The sequence below is a fragment of the Ochotona curzoniae genome, unplaced genomic scaffold (assembly GCF_017591425.1).
Source record: "Ochotona curzoniae isolate NIBS_2020 unplaced genomic scaffold, NIBS_Ocur_1.0 contig_899, whole genome shotgun sequence".
Lineage (NCBI taxonomy): Eukaryota > Metazoa > Chordata > Mammalia > Lagomorpha > Ochotonidae > Ochotona > Ochotona curzoniae.
Genome location: NW_024466605.1, coordinates 85,711 through 111,393, shown reverse-complemented (window position 1 = coordinate 111,393; position 25,683 = coordinate 85,711). Strand labels below are relative to the sequence as shown.

The 25,683-nt window shown below is 44.4% G+C and overlaps 1 protein-coding gene across 1 annotated transcript in view; it reads right to left on the bottom strand.

The window, feature by feature from the left end:
- The window catches only part of LOC121165562 (A disintegrin and metallopeptidase domain 3-like), a 159,830-nt gene that overhangs the window by 114,828 nt on the left and 19,319 nt on the right, over positions 1-25,683 (bottom strand). Inside the window, exons 3-5 of the mRNA XM_040994235.1 lie at positions 21,439-21,496; positions 11,609-11,735; positions 10,518-10,610 (exon numbers count right to left, since the gene is read on the bottom strand). Of these exons, the coding sequence (XP_040850169.1) occupies positions 10,518-10,610; positions 11,609-11,735; positions 21,439-21,496 (278 nt within the window). The remainder of the gene's footprint in view (positions 1-10,517; positions 10,611-11,608; positions 11,736-21,438; positions 21,497-25,683) is intronic.

Sequence of the window (25,683 nt, the reverse complement as noted above, 5' to 3'; positions counted from 1 at the left end):
CCCCAGCTGCTCCACTTCCCTTCCAGCTCCCAGTTTGTGGCTTGGGAAAGCAGCCAAGTATGGCCCGAACTTAGGATCCTGCACCTGCATGAGAGACCTGGAAGAAGCTTCTGACTCCTGACTTCAGATGGGCTCAGTTCCAGCTGTGTGGCAACCTGGGGAGTGAATCAGCAGACAGATGATCTTTGTCTCTCCTTCTCTCTGTATATCTGACTTTCCAATAAAAATAAAGGGATCTTAAAAAAAATAGAAATGCCTAGGTGTCACAAAAGGATGAGTTAAAAAAATCAATATGTGGATGGGTTTTTGATTTCTTAATTTTTCAAAATCTCAGTATTATCATGGCATCTGGGGTACCTGTGGCTGGAGTGCACATAATAATTTCTAGAAATATTCATGACATCTGGTTATGATGTAAAAGCTTGAACCAAGCCTGAAGATATATTGAGTAGTTCCAGCTGCACAGCCCTGGTTATCTTCTTGAGGACAAGGATCTGAGCAGTATGCAGCCCTCTGCTTCTAGTGCTTACCAGCTACTTGCCTAAATCATCTACAAAGACCTCAATTACTGGTCAGAATCATGCAAAATGCTTCCAGTCAAATCAGGACTCAACTATAAACTGAAGAAACGCCTACAAAGAAGTGGAAGGAAAACAATCCAAGAGCAAACATGGAAGCAAATTTTGGTGAAGCTACAATTATATCAAAACATGTTAGTTGCCTTACAATGCTAACAACCATAGCATAATACTGATTGGCATCCTGAGCCAACTCCTCGCAAATGTACATGAAAATGGTTGAACAATAGCCAAATTGCTTGAATCCTGCCACCTGTGACAGAGAAGCAGCTGGAATTCACTGTTCCTGGCCCAGTCTCATCTGGTGTGGCTGTTCGTAGAGTGAAAGGGAGAATAGAAGATAACCATTTTTCACTCCAGCACTTTGCCCCGCCCCCCAAAAGGGGGACACACAGATAGAAAGGAAAGAGAGAAAAGGAGAAAGAGTGATCAATTTTCTATATGTTGTTTTTCCCCCAAAATGGCCACATTGTAGACTGGGTTAGGCAAAAGGCCTATGGAACTCTACCTATGTCCCTAACGTGGGTGCTAAGCCAGTACATAGGCCATCCTCTGATGCTTTCCTGGTGCTTTAGGGTAGTGCTGTTAGAATTAAAGCAGTCATGAACTAGACAGAAGTTATTTGAGATACTAGCATCACATGCAGAAGCATAACCAATTTTGAGACACTGACAGGAAAAAATCCTTAAACACATTGACAAAAAAAAAAAAATTCCTTAAACACTTTGTAAAATCAACCCCAGGAACTTTCCTGGACTAAAATCAACCAAAGGACTGACAACAGACCCTCTTCAGCCTATCACCAGATATATGGTAATCTAAGCAAAACATTGTAGGGATACTCACACATAAATCAGATATTTTCATGAAAACATCACCAGATAATCATTCTCCACACTGGACAAAACACTCCTCATTCCAAGCCGGGTGTTTGGCATTATGATTATCAAGTTTATTAGTAGACATGCCAGCAGTTGGTATATTAGCTTGTAGTAGAATAATGTGTGGGAAGAATCATGGAAAGTCAGTAACAGTTACACTAAACTTTGCCAAATATAAGGGGTATGTCAAGTGAGAGATGTTTTTGGTTTTTTGGTTGGTTGTTTGTTTTTGGCTTTCAAGTGAGTGTAATAGACTGAATATTTGCTATAAAAAAGTGAAAGCAGAGCTCACTTATATTTTGAACTCACAAAAAATGGGAGACAAAGTGCAGACTGCATATCAGAGATGAAAGTATTTTGTGAGCACAACCTAATCTTGCTAATAGTGTTATTCACTTATGAGAATTCCTTAGTACTTGCTGAAATCATCAAGATTATTCCACATGCTTTACACTTTAGCAGCGTTTTGTATGTATAAACTTCATAATGCTTGTTTTCCCCCTCTATGTATATTCTCTGATATAACTAGTTTATACTGGTTCACTTTCATGTTTACTGGATTTTATACTTTTGAGTTCTTTTAACTGTGCTAAAGACTGATGTTGGGAAAAGGATTTTTCAAAATCAATGTATGCATTTTCTTTCCTTTTTGTGTATTCTCTGCAGTTCAATTGTTTCTCTGAAGGAGTCTCTTCCATATCTGCCATTCAAAATGTCTCTTTTATGTCTAAATTTTTTTCATATTTATTAAAACTTGTATTCCACAAAAATGTGTTTCCATGCTCATTATATTCATAAGTTGTTTCTCCTGTGTGAATTCTCTCATGTGTAATGAGAGCTGATTTCAGGGAAAAGACTTTTTCACACTCATTATATTCACAAAACTTCTCCCCTGTATGAATCTTCTGATGGATAATTAGAGCTGACTTCTGGTAAAAATCTTTTCCACATTCTTTACATTCATAAGGCTTCCTTCCAGTGTGAACTCTCTGATGTCTAGTGAGACTTGACTTCCAGTAAAAGGCTTTTGCACACTCTTTACACTCATAAGATTTCACCCCTGTGTGAATTCTCTCATGTCTAATGAGTGCTGACCTCTGGCAAAAGGCTTTTCTGCACTGACTACACGCATGAGGTTTCTCCCCCATGTGGATACTCTGATGCGTAATGAGAGCAGATCTCTGGCAAAAAGCTTTTGCACACTCATTACATTCATAAGGTTTCTCCCCTGTGTGAAGTCTTTGGTGCTTAGTGAGGTCTGATTTCTGTGAAAAGGCTTTTCTGCACTCACTGCACACATAAGGTTTCTCCCCTGTGTGAGTTTTCTGATGTGTAATTACAGCTGATCTCCTGGAAAATGCTTTTCCACACTCACTGCATTCAAATGGTTTCTCGCCCGTGTGGACTCTTTGATGTGTAACAAGATCTGATTTCTGGAAAAAGGCTTTTCCACACTCTTTACATACATACGGTTTCTCCCCTTTGTGAATTCTCTGATGCGTGATGAGAGCTGACCTGCGACAAAACGCTTTACTGCACTCAGGACATTCATACGGTTTCTCCCCTGTGTGAACTCTCTGATGCTTTATGAGGTCTGATTTCTGGAAAAAGGCTTTTCCGCACTCTTGACATTCATAAAGTCTCTCCCCTATGTGAACTCTCTGATGTCTGATGAGAGCTGACCTCCAACAAAAGGCTTTTGCACACTCTTTACACTCATAATGCTTCTCCCCTGTGTGAATTCTCTGATGTCGAATCAGAGCTGACCTCCAGCAAAACGTTTTTCCACACACACTACATTCATAAGGTTTCTCCCCTGTGTGAATTCTCTGGTGTGTAATGAGAGCTGACCTCTGGCAAAAGGCTTTTCCACATTCACCACATTCATATGGTTTCTCCCCTGTATGAACTCTCTGATGTGTAACAAGGTCTGATTTCTGGAAAAAAGCTTTTCCACACTCTTTACATTCATAACGTTTCTCCCCTGTACGAATTCTCTGATGTCTAATGAGAGCTGACCTCTGGCCAAAGACTTTTCCACACCCTCCACATTCATAAGGTTTTGTCCCATTATGAGTTCTCTGATATGTACTGAGGATTGATTTGTTACACAGGGTTTTTCTGTGCTCATTACATTCATATAGTTTCCTTCCAGTGTGATTTTTCTGATGTCTACTCAAGTCTGGCTTCTGGTAAATGGTTTTTCTACATTCATCACATACAAAGAGCTTTTCCCCTATGTCGGTTCTGTGCTGGATGGTAAGGCAAGATTTACGACTGAACGATTTTCCACAATGTCCACATGTATAGTGACTTTTTGCTGTACACATTACCTTATTTCTTTTAAGATCTGATTTGTAAATGAGAGATTTCTCACACCTAAAATGTTCATGAAGTTTCTCTCCAGAGTGTGTTTGCTGACACTCACTGAAGTAGGGATTTTTCTGGAATGTTTCCTTTTTAACATGAATTGCTTTCCCAGCAATATCAGTTGACTTCTTATAGGTATCTTTGATATAAAAGTCTTCATATGCAAAGAATATCCTTTTGCTGCTGAAGGCTTTCTCTTCCACACCTTGCTCAGCAGGCTGCAGCACAGTGTGAATCTTGTCATGCTGACTGGCATCTTCCCTGCGTTGGAGTTTGTTCCCCGGTATAGGAAGATCATCATGGTCCTCTGTAAGTGACATCCCATCAGACTTCCTAGGGAAAAGCACATTCTGAGGTAAATTATATTCCCCAGGTTTTTTCCTGAATAATTGCCTTTTTATATCATTTAATTTTTTGAGCATTCAACTTCTTTATGAGTTAATATATTATTTCTGTGACTGCAACTTGCCTGAAATTTAGTTCTTGACTTTTGTGATCGACTCCAGACAGTTTATCCTTTTCTAGGGCATCTGAAATGAGGAAAAAAAATTAATTTTTTCTTTTAAAATTTTACTTTAGTATTGTTTACATAGATGAAGGAAGACATGCTCATGTTTGCCTCAGATTAAGTTGGGTTGGATCAGTTATGGAGGAAGATGGGTGGGACATATATTTCAGTCTTTTTGTTTGCTCCTGTGTCCACAGAGAAGGAAGGGGGAGAGGGCCATTCCTTGCTGCCAAACTACATCAGCTCCCAGGGATGGGAGATGGTCCTTTTATTACAGATCCCAAAGTTGAGAAGAATGTTCCCAGGGTATTTAGTTAAGTAGTTATGACAACCTTGAGACAGTGTCAGTTTCATTACTGCAGACTTAAGAAAATTTAAGGTCCACTGTTTTACAAAGTCCACCATGATGCATCTGCAGACCCAGAAACATCTGCAAAGCTTGATCAGAAGGATCTAATTTCTTCTGCTTTCCATCCTCTGAAGTGGCAGTTAATGTACTCTGCTTGCTTGGATCAGGTGGCCATAATGTCCTCTGTGTGCAGCTGGACATGTACAGAGGCATCAGCAACTGAGAAGGCCCAGTTCTGTTACATGCACTTCAAGATTGAACTACACATATTGTGATTCTCCCTGTGTACAGAATCTGAGTCCAGCAGTCTAGTTGGGGACTCCCACATGAAACCACACTTGATTTGACTCTTGTGTGTGCCAATCACTGCTGTCAGGTTTGCTATGTCATTTGCACCAGCCAATGTATTTTCCAATGTATGCAGCTGCTTGGACAGTTCTACTTTAGCCCCATATCTCAAGTGAATCGTGGGTATTATGACCCAGCCCAGGAAAGCTGTCACAGACCCAGTTATGCACACCAGCAGGTGTTGAAGCTTAATTGAGGATATCCACAAAACACCACCAGACCCAATCCCTAACCCAGTGCTTGTACATACAAGCCCCTGCATACACCAAGCCTGGAATAGCCCACATATCAACAACCTCACACGCATAGCCTTAGGTTCTAGGGAATAGCTAAGCCTAACCTAACCCCAACACCAGCACTCATGTACATTGACAGGTCAGTACCTTTACAGCCTGGCCTGCCACCAATCCTGGTTCTTATGCTCACCATCAATAGCCACAGACCAGCTAGGGAGTGTCTACAGTTCACCTGCAGACATGGTCCTAGCCCTAGATTTTGTGCCTGAAAAGAGTTACTGCACTCTAGCCTGACATGACTTGTACCCAGTTTAGACACTTGCCAGTTGGTGTTGCAGCCTCACTGGGTTGTTCCTTAACCATTCTGGTTCTTGTACACACCAGTGGAAGGAACAGACCAGAAAGGGAGACCCTAGAGTTCCCCTACCAGGCTTACTGCCAGCCCCTCGTTCTGCATGTGCCAGCAGGTGCTGTGGCCTAATCCAAGATGGCCCACCTCCAGTCTTAACATTTGTTAGCAGGTGCTAGAGTTTGGCTTAGCCTGCCCTGCTCCCAGGCCCCACTCTCTTGCCAGTGAGTGTGGCAGCTTAGCCCAGCCAGGCCCATCCCCAAACCTCTTGTGCACTGGCTGGTGTTGTAGTCCAACTCTGCCTGGAACACACCCCCATCCTGGTTCACACTAATGCCAATGCATGTTATAAACCGACCCTGTCCAACCAGCCCCAAGAACCAATTCTTGAATGTGCCAATGGGTGCTACAGCCCAGCCTAGTCTGATCAAACCCTGAGTTATTTATTTATTTATTTAAATTGGAACGGCAGATAGAGGACATAGAGAAAAAGATTATCCCTCCATTGGTTCACTCCCCACGCGGCTGTAATAGCCAGAGTGGAGCTGATCCAAATCCAGGAGCCAGGAGCTTCTTCTAGGTCTCCTACACAGTTGCAGGGTCCCAAGGCTTTGGGCCATCCTCTACTGATTTCCTAGAGCACAGGCAGGGAACTGGATGGGAAGTGGAGCAGCCAGGATATGAATCAGTGCCCATATAGGAACCTGGCAGATGCAAGCTAAGGCTATTATGCTTGTCCCACCTGCCCCAATTCTTATACCCACCAGCAGGAGCTGTGCCTAGCAGGGGAGTTCCCCAGACTGACCTTCCAGGTCTACTTCCAGCTCTGCATACCACACATGACACTGAGTGCTGCTCCTAGACTGACATGGCCAAGCTCCAGTCATAGCATTCACTAAGTATTGGGTATTGAGGCTTAGTCTGATTGTCCAACACTCATTCTGGCTCTCACCAATGGGTGATATAGACTTGCCCAGCCTAGCCAACCCCCCAGACCTGCCTTTCATGTGACCTAGTGGGTGCTACAGCCTAGTCTGGACTGTCCCACACCATCTGACACTCAGGAGCACCAGCAGGTTCTGAAGCCCAGGCCAGTTTGGCCTGTTCCCAAACCCAGCACACACACATGCTAACAGGTGTTGCAACCTTGCCCAGCCAGTTCAGTTCACCCACAGTCCCAGCTCTTGCACTTACCAGTGGGAGCTGCAGTTCAGCAGGGGAGCCCCCAGGGTTCCACTACATGGCTCTTTTCCAGCCCCAGGTTCTGCACATGCTACCATGTACTTCAAATCACATCATGTCCAGGCTCTCGTGTTTGCATGCAGGTGCCAGGGCCTGGCCCAGCCTAGCCTGTTCTCAGAACCTGGACTACAGAAACACTCACAAATGCTATGGTCTTGCCACAGCCTGGCCCACCCCTAGTTCTGGCTCCCTCATTCCCCAGAGGAAGTTGTGAACTAGCAGGGAAATTCCCTAAGTTCCTCCACCAGACCTACACCCAGCCCTGGAACACATTTGTTAACAGGGACAGTGGCCCTGCTTGACACAATCTGCTCTTAGTCCTGGTGCTTCCATGTGCCCACGAAGCCTTCTCCCAACCCCAGCCCACATTGAGTGTAAGGTGGGTTCCTGTCAGGTGAGTTTCATGGTCCAACCTGGCTCAGCCCATCACCAACCCCAGCTCTCCACATAAATCATCAGGTGCTATAGTCTCCTGGGTAGCCCAGTTTCCCCACAGAATCTGCCCCAATATCCAGTTCTCTCACATTCTGGTGGATGCTGTGTCCAAGTCTGAAGTGGCCCAACCTTTGCTCCAACACTCAGGGGTGGATACTGTAGCCTAGCCCAGCCAGGTATGCTCCCCCACCCCACCCCAGCTTTTGTAAGCACCAGTGGATGGCAGGTAATGCTATTTACTCCAGCCGAGGTCTCCCACATGGGCAGGTATGTGGCCTGACTTAAACATGTCCTTTGGTATCCCCTCTTCCCCCAAATCATCTGTCCATCTGTGAGTGCAGTGGCTTGTGGAAGACCTCCAAAATCAATCCTTCCCAAACATGCATTCAGCTGTTCCCATTCCAATACATCCTCAGACCCCTTCCCCAGGCAATTTGTAACCTCCCACATCCCGATTTGTGGTTTGAGATGGTATTTCATGGCTGGTGGTGACCTGTCATGCTATCTTACTTAGTTAACACAAATTCAGTATTAACCAAACCCAGAATGCCCACCAGCTATGGCCTACTTTTCTCCCAGCAGTTTAACACTTGCCTAGCACAAGGCAGCCTAGGCAGTTGCCTACAGCTGTGGTAAATCTTTATTTCCAAATGTTCATATAAAGACTATGAACTTTCTTATTATTCTAGGTGCATCAGGTTTTAACATATCCATAAAATTTGTTCATTTATGGACTTCACATACTATTTCTCATTAATATGTTCATGCAATATATTAAAAACTTTTCTCAATGCTGAAATGCATTTTCAATCCCTTGACATTTTTCAATTTATGGTTAGGAAACAGGGCAAATGATGTATTGCAGAAAGTCTAGCCAATGCTGAGGACACCTGCATCTCATACAGTGCAAGTTTGAGTCCTATTTACTTTATTTCTAATGCAGCATCCTGTTAATGCCTCCTGGGAAGCAGCAGATGATAGTTGAAATGGCTGAGAATGTGATACACATGAAAAATCGAAATGTAGTTCCAAATTTGTGGCTTTAGGCTGATTTAATTCTGTTGAAGGCATTTGAAGAGTAAACCTTTGAATGGAAGATATTTCTCTCAACATGCACTCCCCCCCTTCACTCACTAAATTAAATTGAAATATGCAGATACTAACATATGGGAAAGCACTAGGTAAAAATATTCACTCATTCATTGACTATAACAGTAAGGTGAGTGTTTTTGAACACCCATATTTCCATATTCTTTTTCCTGTGGATTTGTTTCTTATTAGCATAGTGTTTTTTGTGCTTCTCTGCTAATTGTTCAGCCCTGAAGATGGAAAAAAAAATTTTCTGGGTCGTTTACTTTCCAAAGCAGGAGTGAAACATGTTTCTGTCTCCTAAGAAGAATATAGATTAAGAATAGGATCTCTGAATAGGAACATGCTATGTTTGCACTTCCATGGGGAATGGTTATAGCCACCTGTTAGTTTTTTTTTTTTCTTTTTTTCTTTGTTAAGGAAATGTCCTTTCTCCTTTTACCTAGACAGTTTTTTCCATTTTCCTAAGGGAACCTGTTATCTTCTCTTATTTAGTACAATAGTTTCAATACACCATCAGGGGTATGCTGTCCACAGTTCAGGTTGTGGTTACCCCTTTGGAAAGTGTCTTCCACCTCACTGTGAGGTCAACATTCCTTGTGTTCTCTATCACTTCCTGGTGTACTTGATAACCTGAAGTCTTGAAGGCTGTGGATTTCTCTGTTGGAGGGTCAAATGCCTTCTATTTTTATAGAAGCCTAAGTCTTCTATGTATTTTCTCTTTTATTCTGGAATTACATTGGAAAGAGATAGGATAATACCGTGGCACAGTAAAATTACTGCTTATACCACTGATATTCTACATTGGAGTACTGGTTTGATGCACTTTTAATCCTTTGCTTTAAGCTCTTTGCTCACATATTTGAAAAACCGGTGGGAGATGGCCCAAGTGCATGGGCCTATACCATCCATGTGATAGGGGTTTAAAAGCTTGGCATGGCCCTGGACACTTTGGACATTTAGGGAGTGAGCCAACAAGTGGAAGAATTTTTTTCCCCTTTTGTCTGTCTTTGTCACTCTGCATTTCAAATAAATTTATCTCTGAAAAAGGAAAAAGAAAGCAGATCTTTAAGTACAATCTCTCTCCCAAACAAATGTGAGCTATCCAACATGACTCACTGGTTCATTTCTTGGAAATCAGAATCCACAAAGTATTTTAGTGAGCCCATGGCCATTCATTTCCATATTCTTATTCGAAGTTCCAGTTAACATCATGCTTTCTGATGTCATGAAATAAAAAGTTGCTTACAGACATCACTCACCAGTTTCACGTTTGATTCATGGTTTTACAAAGAAAACAACAGAAGATAGATACACATCCATCATTTTCAGATGCTTTCAAACTTCCCATTTTATTTATTTGCTATTTCATGAGACGGAGTCAAAATGAAATGAGAGATATTGAGAGACAGAAAACTAATGCAGAGAGCTCCCAATCACTGTATTAATCCTCAAATTTATGCAATACCAAGGACAGTATCTAATCAAACCCAGGAGTGAGAACTCAAACTTGGCAAATATAATAGCGCCTGTATGCCAGCCAATTAATAAGCACTGAAAGAATTAACAAATAATTGAAAAAAAATCTTACAGCAGATACAGTAGGAATGTAGAGAGAAGGACAAATTACAGTACCACTGAGTAGTAGACTAAGACAACTGTAGGGCTGGCATCCCATATGGGTGCTGGCTTGAGTCCCAGCTACTCCACTGCTGCTGCTGGCTTTGGATCAGCTTCACTCCAGCCACTGCAGTCATTGTAGCCATTTTGGGAGTGAAACAGCAGATGGAAGGTAACTCTTCTCTCTATAAATCTGCCTTTTAAATAATACTAATAGTAATAATGTCACTTAAAAAAGAATTTGTGAGATGTATCTAATAGAGGAAGTAGCCTTACTGGAACCATAGGATGCTTTTTTACTTTTTCATACATCTAGGAGTAGAAAATTCCAAGAGTAGAGGAAGAGGAAGACAAATATACATATGACAGCTTTCGGGAAATTGTAGAATGTCTGCATCAGCTGCATGACATCACTGTCCTCAGGGCTGAAACTTGGAAAATTTAGAAAGAAGAAATCCAGTGACACTACTGAGCTATGTGTCAGCCTCCCTGCCTAGTGTGTGCTGACTTACCTGAAACTCTCTGGCTTACGGGTTTTGTCACTGTCCATGGCACTGCCCCTTGCTCCAACTTGAAGATCACATCGGGCTTGGTGATACAGTAACCTGTTAATGGGAAATAATACTAGACTGTGAAATCACTAACTTGGGGTTTCCAAAGACAAAAATAGGGTCCCAGGACTGTGAACCAAAGTGCTACTTTTAATTATTTCTGGTGGCTGCAGCCAGGGAACTCAGGCTGGGTCAGGTTTGAGGCATGGGATTCTAGCTCCCACAGATGCCATGCAGTGGACAGATCTTGAGTTAGTCTGGGCTTGAGGCTCGAGAAATTTCTCTGTCCATGGTTGCCATGCTATGGCTGCATCTCGATTGGGTCCCAGCTTCAGACTCAAGATTTTGGCTCAGACCACTGCTGCCATGCTATGGGCAGATCTCATGTAAGTCTGGGATGGAGGCTTGAGTGCTTAGCTCCCCCAGCCACATGGCTGCAGCCAGGGGAACTCAGGATGAGTGGTCCAGGTGCCAATGGTGTCAGGAGAAGCCGTCGAGCCACCCGGCAGTGTACTCTGAGCACTTGCGGGTGTGAGGTTACAGAGATTTGAGGGTGCGGATCAGTATGAACAGAGACCTGAGGGTTCATGTCCAGGTGAGGAATGACTTCAAGATCAACGGCATGTCAGAATTATCACATCAACCTGGCCAGAACCCTTGAAGCATGAGTCACATTGTGATCCTGGATTGATTTCAGGTGGCCAATCCCCATCCTCAGGAATTGGGACTGTTGGGAGGCTGGGTATGGCCTCTCCCTTTCTCTCTCCTATCCCCCGAGAAATTAGAAGAAAAAGAAAAGCTTGGAAACAATGATCACACCCACTTCACCCTAACCCTAGACCCCTCCCACCCTGATCAACTATGTAAACATCATCTAAAGCAATAAAGAGAAAAAAATCTACATAATAATAATTATTCCCTACAGGGCAAATATCTATATTCTTAACAGCCTCAAATGCTAATCCTGGCTAGCACTATATTTTATAAAGTGCCCTTTCATTTGTCAAATAAGAAGAATGTATTCACCTTGAAAATGACAGAATTTCACTTACCCAAGGACAGCAGACTGCTGAAGGTCTCAAGCATGACATCCCTGTACAGGGTCCTCTGAGCATTGTCCATGTCCTGCCATTCCTCCTGGGTGAACTCCACAAACACATCTTCAAATGACACCAACACCTACAACAGGACATTTTGTTTCAGCTCTGGATCATTAAAGTCTGAGTACATTCTGCGTCTATTTATTTCATTTACGTCTTCTACAGATGCAGCTTACTAAGTAATTTAAATGGCAAAATAGAACAAGACCAAAATGAAAATATCTTGTTTTATATTAATTTTATAATCCCAAAACTATAATTTCCCCAATTATTCTGTAACTGATATTTTTGTTTAATGATAATAAAATGAGATCAAAATTCAGCTGTAGACATATGGATAAACATGCGACTGAAATAACATTTTATAACAGGTAAGAGGAGGTGGAGGGAAGGAGCAGGAGACAGGCAGAAAATTGCTCAATATTGGTAAGGATAAGATATTTTTTAAATCTTTTGGATATTTATCTATTTTTATTGGAAAGGCAGATTTACAGAGAAAAGGAGAGACAGAAAGATCCTCCATCCACTTGTTCACTCCTCTTCAAATGGCTGTAACAGCTGGAGTTGAGCTGCTCTGAAGCCAGAAGCCAGGAAACAGGAGCTTCTTCTAGGTCTCCCACGTACGTTCAGGGTCCCGAGGCTTTGGGTCACCCTCCACTGCTTTCCTAGGCCATAAGCGGGCGGACAAGCCAGGACATGAACCAGTGCCCACACAGGTTCCTGGTGCTATAGGCACAGGATTAGCCAATTGAGCCATTGTGCTGGGCCTAATACTTCAAAAATCTTATAATATTAATGAAATTCAACTTTTTCTTATACCAACTTGGAAAAATAAAATACTTAGAAATGTTGTTTAAACTGAATCCGAATAAATGAGTAAACATTCTCTAAAGCTTATACTGAAATTAAATATATCTCATAAATGTTTGTCCTTTGTTTTACTTCTGAGAATGTATAGATTAGAACCGTTCTCTTTTCTGCTTACTTTTCGTGGAATAACAAACTAGAATTTTACTTATTGCTTGGTGACCTATACACTGACTTACTAGGAAAAAGAACCGTAACCTACATCAAAACCACTTTCTTGCAACAAGCAGCTAAGTTCCAGCCAGTCACAGTTTGCCAATTGAGCAAAGAATATGGTAGAGGTGAATATCAAGCTATAATCAAACAAGCTATTTATGTATACATTTTTCCTTGTTGGCACTTTAACAATACCCAGTTATCTGGTATTTTATTTTCCTCTGTATATTGTTATTTATTTTATTTTGAAATATGCAATTTTAAGAGTATAAATACTTCTACATACTCTCATCTTTCCTCCCCAATTCTGTGTGTTTGTTTTTTAATTTTTGTCTTTTTAGTTTAAATTTATTTCAATTTTTTTTTTTTACATAGGTGAGGGGATTTCAGACCCATGCATTTCTCTGGCTGGGATGGGAAGGAAAAGGGGTAGGGGAGGTGAGTGAGGTAAAAGACCTTACTCTCCCCTCCTGTAACCACGGGGTGCAAGGAGGTGGGAGAGCAGCTGTACAGCTCCATGCTGCCAGATCATGTAAGCGCCAGGGTTTTACGATGGTCCCATGCTTTCACCTCAGGGACCCTGATAAAAAGAAGAATGTTCTGTGTGTGCTACTTGAGTAGTCTCAATTGTTCTGAGATAGCATTAATTTCATTATGCCAGATATGAAATGCCAGAGCTGTTTTTTCGAAGACACTGGCTATCCTGTCTTTCATGCGCACCCTAGTATGTTGTCTCTCCTTGTACAAAGTCAACAATGGGATTGGCCCAGTCCCGCAACATGCATTCCAAGGCCAGAGCAGATATACCGGTGCTCCCTGAGGTTAACAACCGAGTAGAGTGGACCAATTGCGTCAAATCCTAAGAGCTCCTACTGGGTTGGGCCCACGATCTTACTCTCCTTTATGTTCTCACAAGTGGCAGTAGGTACTGTAGCTTAGGCCAATACATCCCACCTCAGATTCAGCCATGTGTGTACCAGCAGGTGTTATTATAGCTTTGTTTGGTGTGACCCACAAGAGCCCAACCAGTCCTGCACCCAGACCTAGAACTTTCTTGTACCAACAGGTGTTGTGGTTTAGCTGAGGAGACCCCTTTCCAAGGCCTGCCCCTGACCTTTATCTCACACTCACTGAAAGGTGATAAAAGTTACCCTGGCCTGGTCTGGCCCTAAACCAGACTCCTGTGTGTACTACAGATGCTGTGACTCGGACAAACCCACTGCAGATCTGACTCTTGCATGTACTGGCAAGTGTTGCATTCCAGCTTGGACCACCAGACCTGGCTTTCATGCACACAGGCCAGAACTCTGACCCAGGCCCATACCCAGAGCTGTCTGATGTGCATGCCAGCAGGTACCATACCCTCTTCTGGTTAGCCCCTTGCCCAATTCCAGCACGAATCAATGGGTATTGCAACCTGGCCCAGCCCCCATCTACATCTGGCACTTCCTTGTACTAGTGGTGCTGTGGCTTAGTTGAGGACACCCCTGAAGTCCCTTTCCAGAGCTTCCCCTAGACCTGGCTCTGATGTTCACTGAGAGGAGTTGCAGCCTGGCAATGGCCTGGCTCACCCCAGCCTCAGATTTCAATGTGCACTGGCAGGTGCTGCAGCCTGGCTTTGCCCACCATCACACCTACCACAGCCCAGCTTATCTGGAGCCACAGCCCTCCCATGTGCCTGCAAAAGGTGTAGCCTAATCCAACCTGGTCTACACACAGCCCTGGCTCCCATGGGTGTGGTGACATATGTTACAGCTTGGCCCAGCCTGGACAACCCCAACCCTGACTCTTCTACACTCTGGTTGATGCTGAAGTGCATAAGGGACAGACCCAAAGATCCCCCCTCAGGACTGATCCTGGCCCTAGTTCTCAGATAGGCTGCCAGATGCTGAAGCCCAGCCCTGACACCAGCGGGTGTTTGGCATAGTCAGGGTGACCCTAAAGAGACAATACCAGATACACTCCATAACAGTGCCAGGGCATTAAAACCACCCTGCCCCAGTCTAGTCGAAGCCCTGGAACTAGCATATGCAAACAGGTGGTTTGACCTGATGTAGGAAGGGTTTCCAATTTCCCTCTTATGGTCCACCCTGTCTCAGCTCCCTCAATTAGCTGTGGTACAGTGGCCCAGTCCATGGGAGCCCCCAGAAATCATTTTATACATATATCAAACAAATTCGCAGTGGCCCCCATTCTGAACCACCCGCTCGCCCCTAGTCCCCAGCAGTGCACAGCTCTTGTAACATGCTCATGGAAGCGGTGACAGTGGTGAGGTGCCCCTGCGAGGCTGGCTCCCACATGGGCATGGAGGGCACTCTGCTCACATCTTTAAGGGAAAGAGGAAACAAGCATTTATGCTGGCACACTGATATATTTAACACAGAGTTGACATTAACCAGACTCAGAATGCCCACCAGCCTTTGGCTGATTTTCTCCCAGCACTGTAACACTTGCCTGGTTATAAGGCAACCTAGGTCACTGCCTACAGCTGGGGATGTTTTTTATTTAAAAAAAAAAAAAAAAAAAAACTTTTCTGCGATGCCATGTTTTAAATTTAAACTGCAATTAAGAGCTGAAGTCTCCACACAGTGCAGAGTTCACAAAGAAAAAGGACTGCAGTTCAACAGAAGCATAGGCAAAGACTTAAAAAAAAATAATCAAATGACCCCAGCTATTGGAAATGGCCCAGGTTCCTATGTACCTAGTTAAGCTTTACATCGCTAGAAACAAAACAACCAATAGCTGGAAGGCATTCTGGGCCTGGGTAATGTCAATTCTTACAGAGCAGCATAGTTGCTTATTTTAAAAGATTTGGGGGGTAGAGGCAGAGAGCCCCTCAGCTAGGGCCACTCCACTGCCATCACTGCCATGTAGCACTTGCTGACAAATGTCAGGGCTGAGTTTCAGCATCTGCCAACATGCTGGAGAAGCAGGGCTGGGATTGAGCCTGGTAGTAAATCTTTTGGGATGCCTCTTCCAGGCCACAGCACCCATTGGAGCATACAAAAGCTGGAGCTGGAGGCAAGCCAGCTCTCACTGGCGCTGCTGCGGGAGCAGGCCAGCACGCTAGTCCTCTGCTAGCCAAGAAAAACTGACTGCCATGCCCCCCCATAGGCATCTGGTAATGTCTCTACTACACAGGCATCAGAACACCTATCTTGAGTCCACTGGTTTAGTTGGGAGTGCCCTGGGAAATCTCACCTGGGAAGTCCTCACACTTGATTGATGTGTTCACCAGCTAATGCAGCATCAGGTCTGGACTGTCTCCCAAACCAGACAAAGCATGTATCAGTGGATGCAGCTGTGTAGTCAGTCCCACTCCAGCCCTCTCTCTCATGCAAAATGATGGATGCTGTAGCCTAACCCAGCCCAGACCACTACAGGGCCAGCTCTCACACACAGTGAAGGATGCAGCAATGCAGTTAGGGTGACCCTGAATAAACCCCACCCGTCCCATCCTCAGCCCTGGTTTCCGCACATGGCAGAAAATGCCGTGGCATCACCCAACCCACCCCCCATACCCAAGCCCCAGACTTTATGTGAACCAGTGTGTGCTGCAGCCCGGGCTGGCCCAGCTCACACCCCACCTGCTGCTGCGCATACCAGAAGGTGCTGCATACTAGCCCATCTCAGTCCACCCCCACACCCAGCCAACAAGCATGCTGACAGGTACTGTAGCCTTGTCATCAGGCCCCCTCCTAACTCTGGCTTTGATGCTCACCAATGGGAGCTGCAGCCCTAGTTGAGGAGTCCCCAAGTTCCCCTACCACATCTCAGCTCCCTCAGTTACCAGCAAGTGCTATGGCCTAGTCTGTGGAAGCCCCCAGAAGTCATTCCAAACCCTTCAAACACGTCCTCAGACCTCCTTCTCTTGAGCCATCAGCAGCCTTCCGCGACAATGAGCCACAGCCTGGCAGGTGCCAGTACCAAGGCAGTGTGTACCAAGAGTGTGGCTTTGCCTGATAACCTCTCCTGCTGGGCTGCACGGCTCCATCACTGAAGTATAATCTGTTACATTTGGTGTGAGCTGGCTTTAGGAACTTAGCCAGCATTATTTAGCATAGTTGGAACACTTAAAAAACCATTAAGTTAAAAGGGTAATACAGTTATTTGACATCCTAAATTTAATATGTGTATCAGTTTCTGAATAAAAAGCAATTGCTGTTTTATACTATAAAAATGTGACTGTGGAGGCTGGCGTGTTGGCTCAACTGGCTAATCCTCCACACCCATCCAAGTGCAGGCATACCATAAGGACACCAGTTTGTGTCCCAGCTACTCCAATTGCCATCCAGCTCCCTACATGTGGACTGGAATAGCAGCAGAGGATGCCAGAAAGCCTTGGGACCCTGCAACAACGTGGGACACCTGGAATAAGCTTCTGCTTCCTGGATGCTGGCTTTGGATTGGCTTAGTTCCAACCACTGCAATCATCTGGAGGAGTGAACAAATGGATGGAAGATCTTTGTCTCTCCTTCTCTCTATAAATCACCCTTTCCAATGAAAACAAATAAATAAATCTTTTAAAAAATTATATATACACAGATATATGATTATGAATTTAAGATATTAAGATTACACATAGGAAACAAACTATAACATGGGCAACAAAAGAGGAATATAGAATTCAAACCTTTTGTATTTCCAGATTCTCAAGAGTATAACAGAAGCCAATTTGATGAAAAAATACTTAAGTCATATTGTATACAAGGTTAATTCTGGAAATATGTGATATATTAAAATTTTTTTCTATAACTCAAAATAAAAACATTCAAAAATGGAAAAGGAATTAAAGACATTTCTACAAAGACAACCATTACTTATCAAAAAGTGAACTCAAATGACAAGTGTAATGAGATTATATCTACTGCAATGGCCTTTAAAAAAACAAAAAGTCAACAAAGTTAGAAAAACTAAAACTACTATGAACTACTGGTATAAGTGTAAAATGATAAAATCAATACGGAAAACAGTACTCAAGGAATGCATATAGCATTTTTCTTCTTATTGACAAAGAGGCATTACATGGAAAGACAGGAAGCAACAAAGTATGGCCATGGTCTCCTTATGTCTCTTTTTAAAGCTGTTAGTATTGAATAAACCCAAGGCCAATGCAGTGGCTAAATAGGCTAACATTCTGCCTTACAGCACCAGCATCCCACATGGACACCAGTGTATGTCCAGGCTGCTCCACTTTGGATCCAGCTCCCTGCTTATGGCCTGGGAAGGAAGCAGAGAATGTCTCAAGTACTTGGGTCCCTGCATCCCTACGGGAAATCTGGAAGAAACTCCTGCCACCCAGCTTCAGATCAGTTCAGCTCCAGCCATTGTAGCCATTTGGGGAGTGAATCAGTGGATGGAGGATCTTCTGTCTCTCCTTTTTTCTATAAATCTTTCAAATATAAATAAATAAATCTTAAAGGAATCTAATCAGCCCTGAGAGACCATCTTAATCTCACTTACCCTACTCACCTTCCAAAGACTCCACCTCTAAACACTATCATAAGAATGTTTTGGAGGAGTTAAAGGGGTTAAATACACTGATGCAGCCACGGACCATGCTGGGTGGGCCAACCGGTGCCACCTAGTGGAGGGCGGGGGCATTGGGCCAGAACACACTACCTTGGTCCCAGTTATGCCAAGCCACAGGGCATGGAGGACTGCAAATTACCCAGGGAGGAGGACCTGGAACATACTGGAATAGGGGCCACTAAAGGCTTCTCATGTGTGGAATGACTTCTGTGGGCTTCTATGGACCAGGCCACTACATTTTCAGGTAAGCAAAAAAGCTGAGATGCAGTGGTTTAAGAAAAGAAATCCAAATGGCATATCTGGGTCAGGAAAAAGGTTCATGTCCATGTGGGATACTTGAGCTGGACTTGATAGCATCACCCATTTCCTGCAGGCTCCTGTAAAAGCTGGTGCTGAAGGGCATGCCTAGCAACGAGGCTACAGTACTCACCCACATGTGTTGGTGGAAGAGGTGGGCCACCTCATGCTGGGCCGCAGCATCCACCAACATGCAAGAGAAGTGGCACTGGGAGTAGATTCTGTGGGGTATTTTTGGGCTTGCATGCTAGCTGGGTTTGGGTGTGGGCTGTGGTAGGCCAGGCCACTGCATTTGCTGATGCATGCAAGTTCCAGAAAAACTGTAGTCTGGTTGGGCTTTTCTGCAGCATCCATTGATAAGTAAACTAGGACATAGTCCAAGTAGTGTGAGACTGGAATACAGCAATCCCTAGAAAGTATAGGATCCAGGACTGGGAGTGCGCCTGGTAGGGAAACTACGGACACTCCTTTGCTGGTCTGCAGCTCCCACTGGTGTGCATGAGACCCAGGGCTAGGGGCAGACTACGCTGGAAAAAGCAGCAGCACTTGTCAACATACATGTGGACTAGGTCATGGGGTGGGTTGGGCTAAGCTAAACTACAACATGCCTAGGCATATATGAGAGTCCAGTTGGAATGTGACACAGATTGGGCATGTCTGCTGCACATACTGGCATTTGCAGCTACTGGGGCTGAAGGAGGGCCTGGTGGGTGTTATTGGGGGTCACTCCGAGTAGGCTGCAGTTCCCACTTGTACGTTTAAGGGCCAGAGCTGTGCCTGGGTGTGCCACAGCACCTGTCAATTTACACAGGATGTGGAGTTGGGGACAAAACTAACCATGCAACTACAATCGCCAGTGTATGCATAATCTGATGCAGGTGATGGACTGAACTGGACCCTGCACTGGCTGGTACATGCAACAGTCAGGTTTGGGAGCATCCCAGGTGAGGTTTCTTGAGGGTCTCCCCAACTGGAACACTAGACTCAAGAGTGTGGCCATATGGAAGATCAAAGGATTAGGGATCTGCCTCTGGAATGCATGTGTCAGGACTGGGTCTTCTCAACTGCTGCTGCCTATGCAATGGATGGCATGCCCAAGTGTATATGACAGACAAGTTCAAGCTCATTTAGGCCTGCAGAGGATGTCGAGCACCAAGTCAGAAGATGCAGAACAGAACGGGTTGGACAGCTCTGCTGACTGAGCTTTGGCAATAAGTGTCTGGGTCAGTAGATGCACTGGGGTGAACTCTGTCAGCCAATGGACTTTGGAAGGATTTTCTCAACCTTGGAGTAATAAACCCAACAGCATCTCAAACTATCAAAACCATTCAAGCAATCCCTCGGAATGTTCTCCACATCAGAGTTTCTAAAACAACATCAGACGGACATCCCCCATCCCTAGGCAGTGATGTGGCTTGGCATCTGGGAGTGGCCTCTTCCACCACCATTCCTCCCCAAACCCCAGATACCGGAAAAAAAGGAAAGAAAAGAAAAATTGGAAGCATTTGGGCCTGGCATGATGGCCCAGTAGCTAAATCCCTGCCTTGCATGAGCCAGCGGGTCCCAAATGAGTGTCAGTCCGTGGCTTGGCTGCTCCACTTTCAATCCAGCTCCCTGCTTGTGGCCTGGGAAAGTGGTAGGAGATGGCCCAAAGTCTTTGGACCTTGCACCCATGTGGGAAACCAGAAGAAGTTTCTGGCTCCTGGTTTCAGATCAGCTAAGCTCTGGCCATTCTGGTCACTTGAGAAGTAAACCAGTGGATGGAAGATTTTTTGTCTCTGCTTTTCTCTGCAAATCTTTCTTTGCTTTTTTAAAGATTTGTTTATTTTTATTCAAAAGTCAGATTTACAGCGAGAACAGAGAAAGATCTTTTGTCTGCTGGCTCACGCCCCAAGTGGACACAATGGCTGGAGCTGAGCTGATCTGAAGCCAGGAGCCAGGAGCTTCCTCTCAGTCTCCCCCATGGGTACAAAGTCCTGAGACTTTAGGTTATCCTCTACTGCTTTCCCAAGCCATAAACAAGGAGTTAGGTGGGATGTCGATTCGCTGGAACATGAACTGACACCCATCTAGGATCCCAGCACATGCAAGGCAAGGGTTTAGCCACTAAGCCTTCAATAATGTTTGACAACTCTAATATCTTATAGTCATGACAATTTGGCCTTATTTATCACATACTTTTTTTCCATTTTAATTAAAAAACAAAAAACCTGGGAACTGGCATGGTAGCCAAGTGGCTAAAGTCCTCACCTTACATGTATCAAAAACCCATATGGGCCTCACTTCCCATCCAGCTCCCTGCTCGTGGCCTGGAAAAGCAGTTGAGGATGGCCCAAGGCCTTGGAACCCTGGAAGAATTCCCTGGCTCCTGGTTTCAGATTGGCTCAGCTCCCATCATTGTGGCCATTTGTCAGGCAAACCAGCAGACGGAAGATCTTTTTTTTTTTTTTAAGATTTATTTTTTTATTATTTTTTTATTGGAAAGGCAGATATACAGAGAGGAGAGACAGAGAGGAAGATCTTCCGTCCGATGATTCACTCCACAAGTGAGCCGCAACGGCCAATGCTATGCCGATCCGAAGCCAGGAGCCTCTTCTGGGTCTCCCATGTGGGTGCAGGGTCCAAAAGCTTTGGGCCGTCCTCGACTGCTTTCCCAGGCCACAGGCAGGGAGCTGGAAGGGAAGCGGGGCTGCCGGGATAGAACCGGCGCCCATATGGTATCCCGGGCGTGCAAGGCAAGGACCTTTAACCACTGCGCCACTGCGCCACTGTGCCAATGCGCCACTGTGCCACTGCGCCGGGCCCCAGACGGAAGATCTTTACCTCTGTCTCTCCTCTCTAGGTAAAATCTATCTCTCCAATAAAAAAAAAATATCTCATAAAGCTCCTACAATATAAAACAAGCTTTAGAAGGTTGCTCATTTACTTACTGAAGGTGTGTCCATCTTCTCTGGCCTTGGGAGCATGAAGTGGGCTCCAGGGCTATGCCTGGAAGAGACGGTAAATGAAAGGAGTTATGAGAGAACTGATCTGGCTTACCCCTAGTCTCTAATGTGTTAGGCAATTCCATCACATAAATGGATGCAAAATACCACACACATTTACTGGAAACAAAACAAAACAAAAAAACACAATTAGCTTCCCTTTACAGCAAGGGCCAGGAAAATACACTTGAAAAAAATACCAAAACTCTCACTAATCTTCAGTGATTGCATTCAGTTAGGTCAATGGAAACAATTACTGGCTACTGATTTTATAAATAATAATGTGATTACCAAGAAATAACTTATTTCAGACTGTTGCTCAAATTGCAATATACCATAGAAAGAAACACCTTGCCATCATTAAAATCTATGCGAAGAAGAATACTTGGGTAGGATTGGCTATTTCACTAATCTATAGCACTGCAGAGGACTCCAAATTAGGACTTTTTTTTTAAAGATTTATTTATTTTTATTACAAAGTCAGATATACAGAGAGGATGAGAGACAGAGAGGAAGATCTTCTGTCCGATGATTCACTCCCCAAGTGAGTGCAACGGCTGGTGCTGTGCCGATCCGAAGCCAGGAGCTCTTCCGGGTCTCCCACATGGGTGCAGGGTCCCAAAGCTTTGGGCCGTCCTCGACTGCTTTCCCAGGCCACAAGCAGGGAGCTGGATGGAAACCGGCGCCCATATGGGATCCCAGGGAGTTCAAGGCGAGGACTTTAGCCACTACACCACCATGCCGGGCCCAAATTGGGACTTTCAATAGGACATCTCTTGCAGGTTGATACAATGGATCAACTGGTGAATCCTCCACCTTGTAGCGCCAGCTGCTCATATGGACACTGGTTCTTAACATAGCAACTTTGCTTCCCATCCAGCTAGTTCCCTGTTTATGGCCTGGGAAGGAACAAAAGATGGCCCAAAGCCTTGGGACCCTGCACCCATGTGGGAAACCAAGAAAAAGTTCCCAGCTCCTAACCTCAGATGGGCTCAGCTCTGGTCACTGCAGCCATTTGGAGAGTGAACCAGCAGATGGGAAAATGTTTTTCTCTGTCTCTTCTCTCTGTAAATCTGTCTTTCCAATAAAAGAATAAATAAATCTAAAAAAAAAAAAAAAAAAAAAAAAAAAATCTTGCTGCTTTACACTAAAAATTCTAAAGAAAGTAGGCTTCTTGGAGTGGGAGTATTTTTGCTCATAGCTATATAGGAAAAAATGAATACATAATTCTTATGCTACATGTTTCCAGTAATTTTGTCTAAAACTGTACCTTGCAGTTCTCAAGATTTCAATATAGTCCTTCCCCACAATGATCCTTCATGTTGCAGTTTTATTTTTAGCCCATGAGACATCTATAAATAAAACAGCAACATAGTTTTAAAAGTATTTACAATAGTATTTGGATTTCCCTCATTGAACAGCTACATTATAAGGAAGCCGGGGACTTTTCCTGTTGGAGGTGCAGAGCCTAGACGATAGCCAGAGCAAACCATCAGACTTGGGAGGGTTGAATGCTGGATGCAACAGGTTACGCTGCTGCTTGGGACACTCTATCATATCCCACACTTACATGGCTGGTTAGTATCCTGGCTAGTTAGCACTTCCAGTATAACATCATGCTAATAAGCCTGGGACAAAGTGGTGGACGGATAAGCACTTGGGTTCCTACCTTACCTCTGGGAGGTTTAAATGGATTCGTGCCTCCTGGTGTCAGTCAGCATGGCACAGCCCTGACTCTTAGGGACATTTGAGGGAGAATCAACTAGCAGAAAATCCCTGTCCCCTCTAGATTTTCTGCCCTTCCAATAAGTATCTTTTTTTTTTAATAAAAAGAAGTAAAAACAAATTAAAAAGCTGTATTTAAAACTACATATTTTCAGGTTAATTTGTTGGACATCAAATGCAGATATAATTTGGTGAATGGGAAAGAATTTAATTACCTTCTAGACTCAAGCATGATTCATGCCAACCACATCAGCAAAGATTGTCCCACACAAATTGGAAAAAAAAAAAAGAGCATAATACTGAAGTTGTTACAGGTTTGGGGCACTTATATCTAACAATATAATAAGTAATAATGTGATTTATACATCTTAAATACATGAAAATAGGCTCATGCTAAATTTCTACAGCACTTAGGATTATCAATAATGGATAATTTGCATTAAGTGAGAAAATTTGCATTATCTACCTATTGAACTCACACAACGTAGACAAAATCTGGGAGGGAAAAAAGAGAGTCATATTCAAGGAAATGCTTCCCTAAAACACTGGTATTTTTTTCCCTTGTATAGACTTCATCTTCTAAAGGAGATTTTAAAATTAAAAATTAGTCTAATTTATCTCTTGGTAGCATGAAAAATAGTATTCAAAGTGCTTTGATACTTTATCATCTGATATTTTTCAACAGAACTATCTCCCCAAATGCACTTTTTGGGATACTTTTTTTGGTACAAAACTCCTGACAAAAACTACTGAGCTATCCAGACAGAACTGTCAGGGAGCATTAGCATTCACTCCAAATACTAAACGTGCTGACAGATAACGTTTCAGACAGCTCCAATTCTGGGAATAACATGGGCAGAACAAAGGAATGGAAATGTTCTAGACACTGAGGCAGATTCTCAGACATGAAAGGTCACCTCTCCACTGAGGGACACATCAAGAACCTTTTAGTAATATTTCTAACTCCTTGTCTATCCTCCTAAAGACTCAAATCTCCTCAGTATTCACACAAAATAACACTACCCAGTCATCGTAAGCTTACAGATGTGGTAATACAGCGTGACTGGCAGTGCAATGAGTCCTCACCACTTTAGGTCACCTTCGCCTCAAGCATGAAGCACTGGAGAGGGTTTGGTCAGTGGGGCTTTCTTTCAAGTAGATTCTGATTGATGGCACACTCTACTTCATTCAGCAGAAACTACTGTGTTAGGAGGGAAATAGGATATTTTTTTCTGGCATGAACACCATGCTTTTGTGCTGGCATGAGCAGGTTCATGGGGTCCTGGCAGCTGGCACCGATGCATGCATGAGGTTCTTGGAGGCTCAGAGCCAAGCCAAGGAAGCAAGCCTGGGGATTCATGCATATGCTTGATCCTGTGTAGGTAGGTGGGGGAGGCGGAGTGGAGAGAAAGGGAGGGTATTAGGCTGGCATGCTGATATGGCGTAGGAAACTGTGAATGTGCTTGGGTCTCAGGTAGGCAGATGGGTAAGGTCCTAGGCCAGCACACATGCCAGACAACTGGGTCTAGGGAACTGGGCATAAGCTTGGGTCCTGGGTGGGCCGGCAGGGCTCCCCGCCAGCAAACCACCTAGCCAGAAGGCTGAGCTGGGGAAACCAGGTGCTTAGGAGCTCAGGGACTGTGAATTGCTCACAGAAGGAGTCATGGGATGCAAGGGAGGGGGAGACTGCTGAGGGAGTACTTTGCAGGTGAGGAATGACTTCTGGGAGAAGGACTTCTACTGTCAAGGCCACTGTACTTGCAGCTAAGCAAGGGGACTGAGACAGAGCAGTTTGGAGGAGAAAAACTGGAGGAACTTTCTGGGTCAAACCAACACACCTGTCCACAAGGGAGTCCTGAGTTGGGCTAGTTAGGATCAATCACTGCTGCCCACCAGCCACCAGTGAACATGAGGACTAGGGCTGGGGGCCTAACTGGCAGATCTAGTGTCAGAAGAGGGGTTGGGTCACATTAGGCTCAGCCATGACACTAACCAGCATTAGAGAGAACCGGGTCTGGGGCAGAATCTGTGAGAGACAATGTGGGCTCAGCCTTGCAGGACTACAATATCTGCTGGTTTGCTCAAGAGCTGAGGGTGGTGACTAGCCAAGCTAGGAATGACCAGGGAACCCATCAAAACACATAGGTACTGGGGTTGGGAACACACCAGGCTGGTCCAGACTGTAGCACCCACAAGTGCACCCATGAAGTGGGTGTGGGGCAGTACAGGCTGCAACATCTACCAACAGCCACAAAGGCTGGGACTGGGGTCAGAACTATACCACAAAAGCCAAGACTTGGGGGTAGGGAAGAGGGTGGTGAACTACGTCAGGTAAGAGCCTAACACCCACTGGCATACATGAGATCTGGTTCTGGGGGGAGGTTTGTTTGGGGAACTTGAAGAACTCTGCTTGTGGGCTGTAGCTCCTGCTGGTGAGCACAAAAGTTAGGGTTGGATGTTGATCAG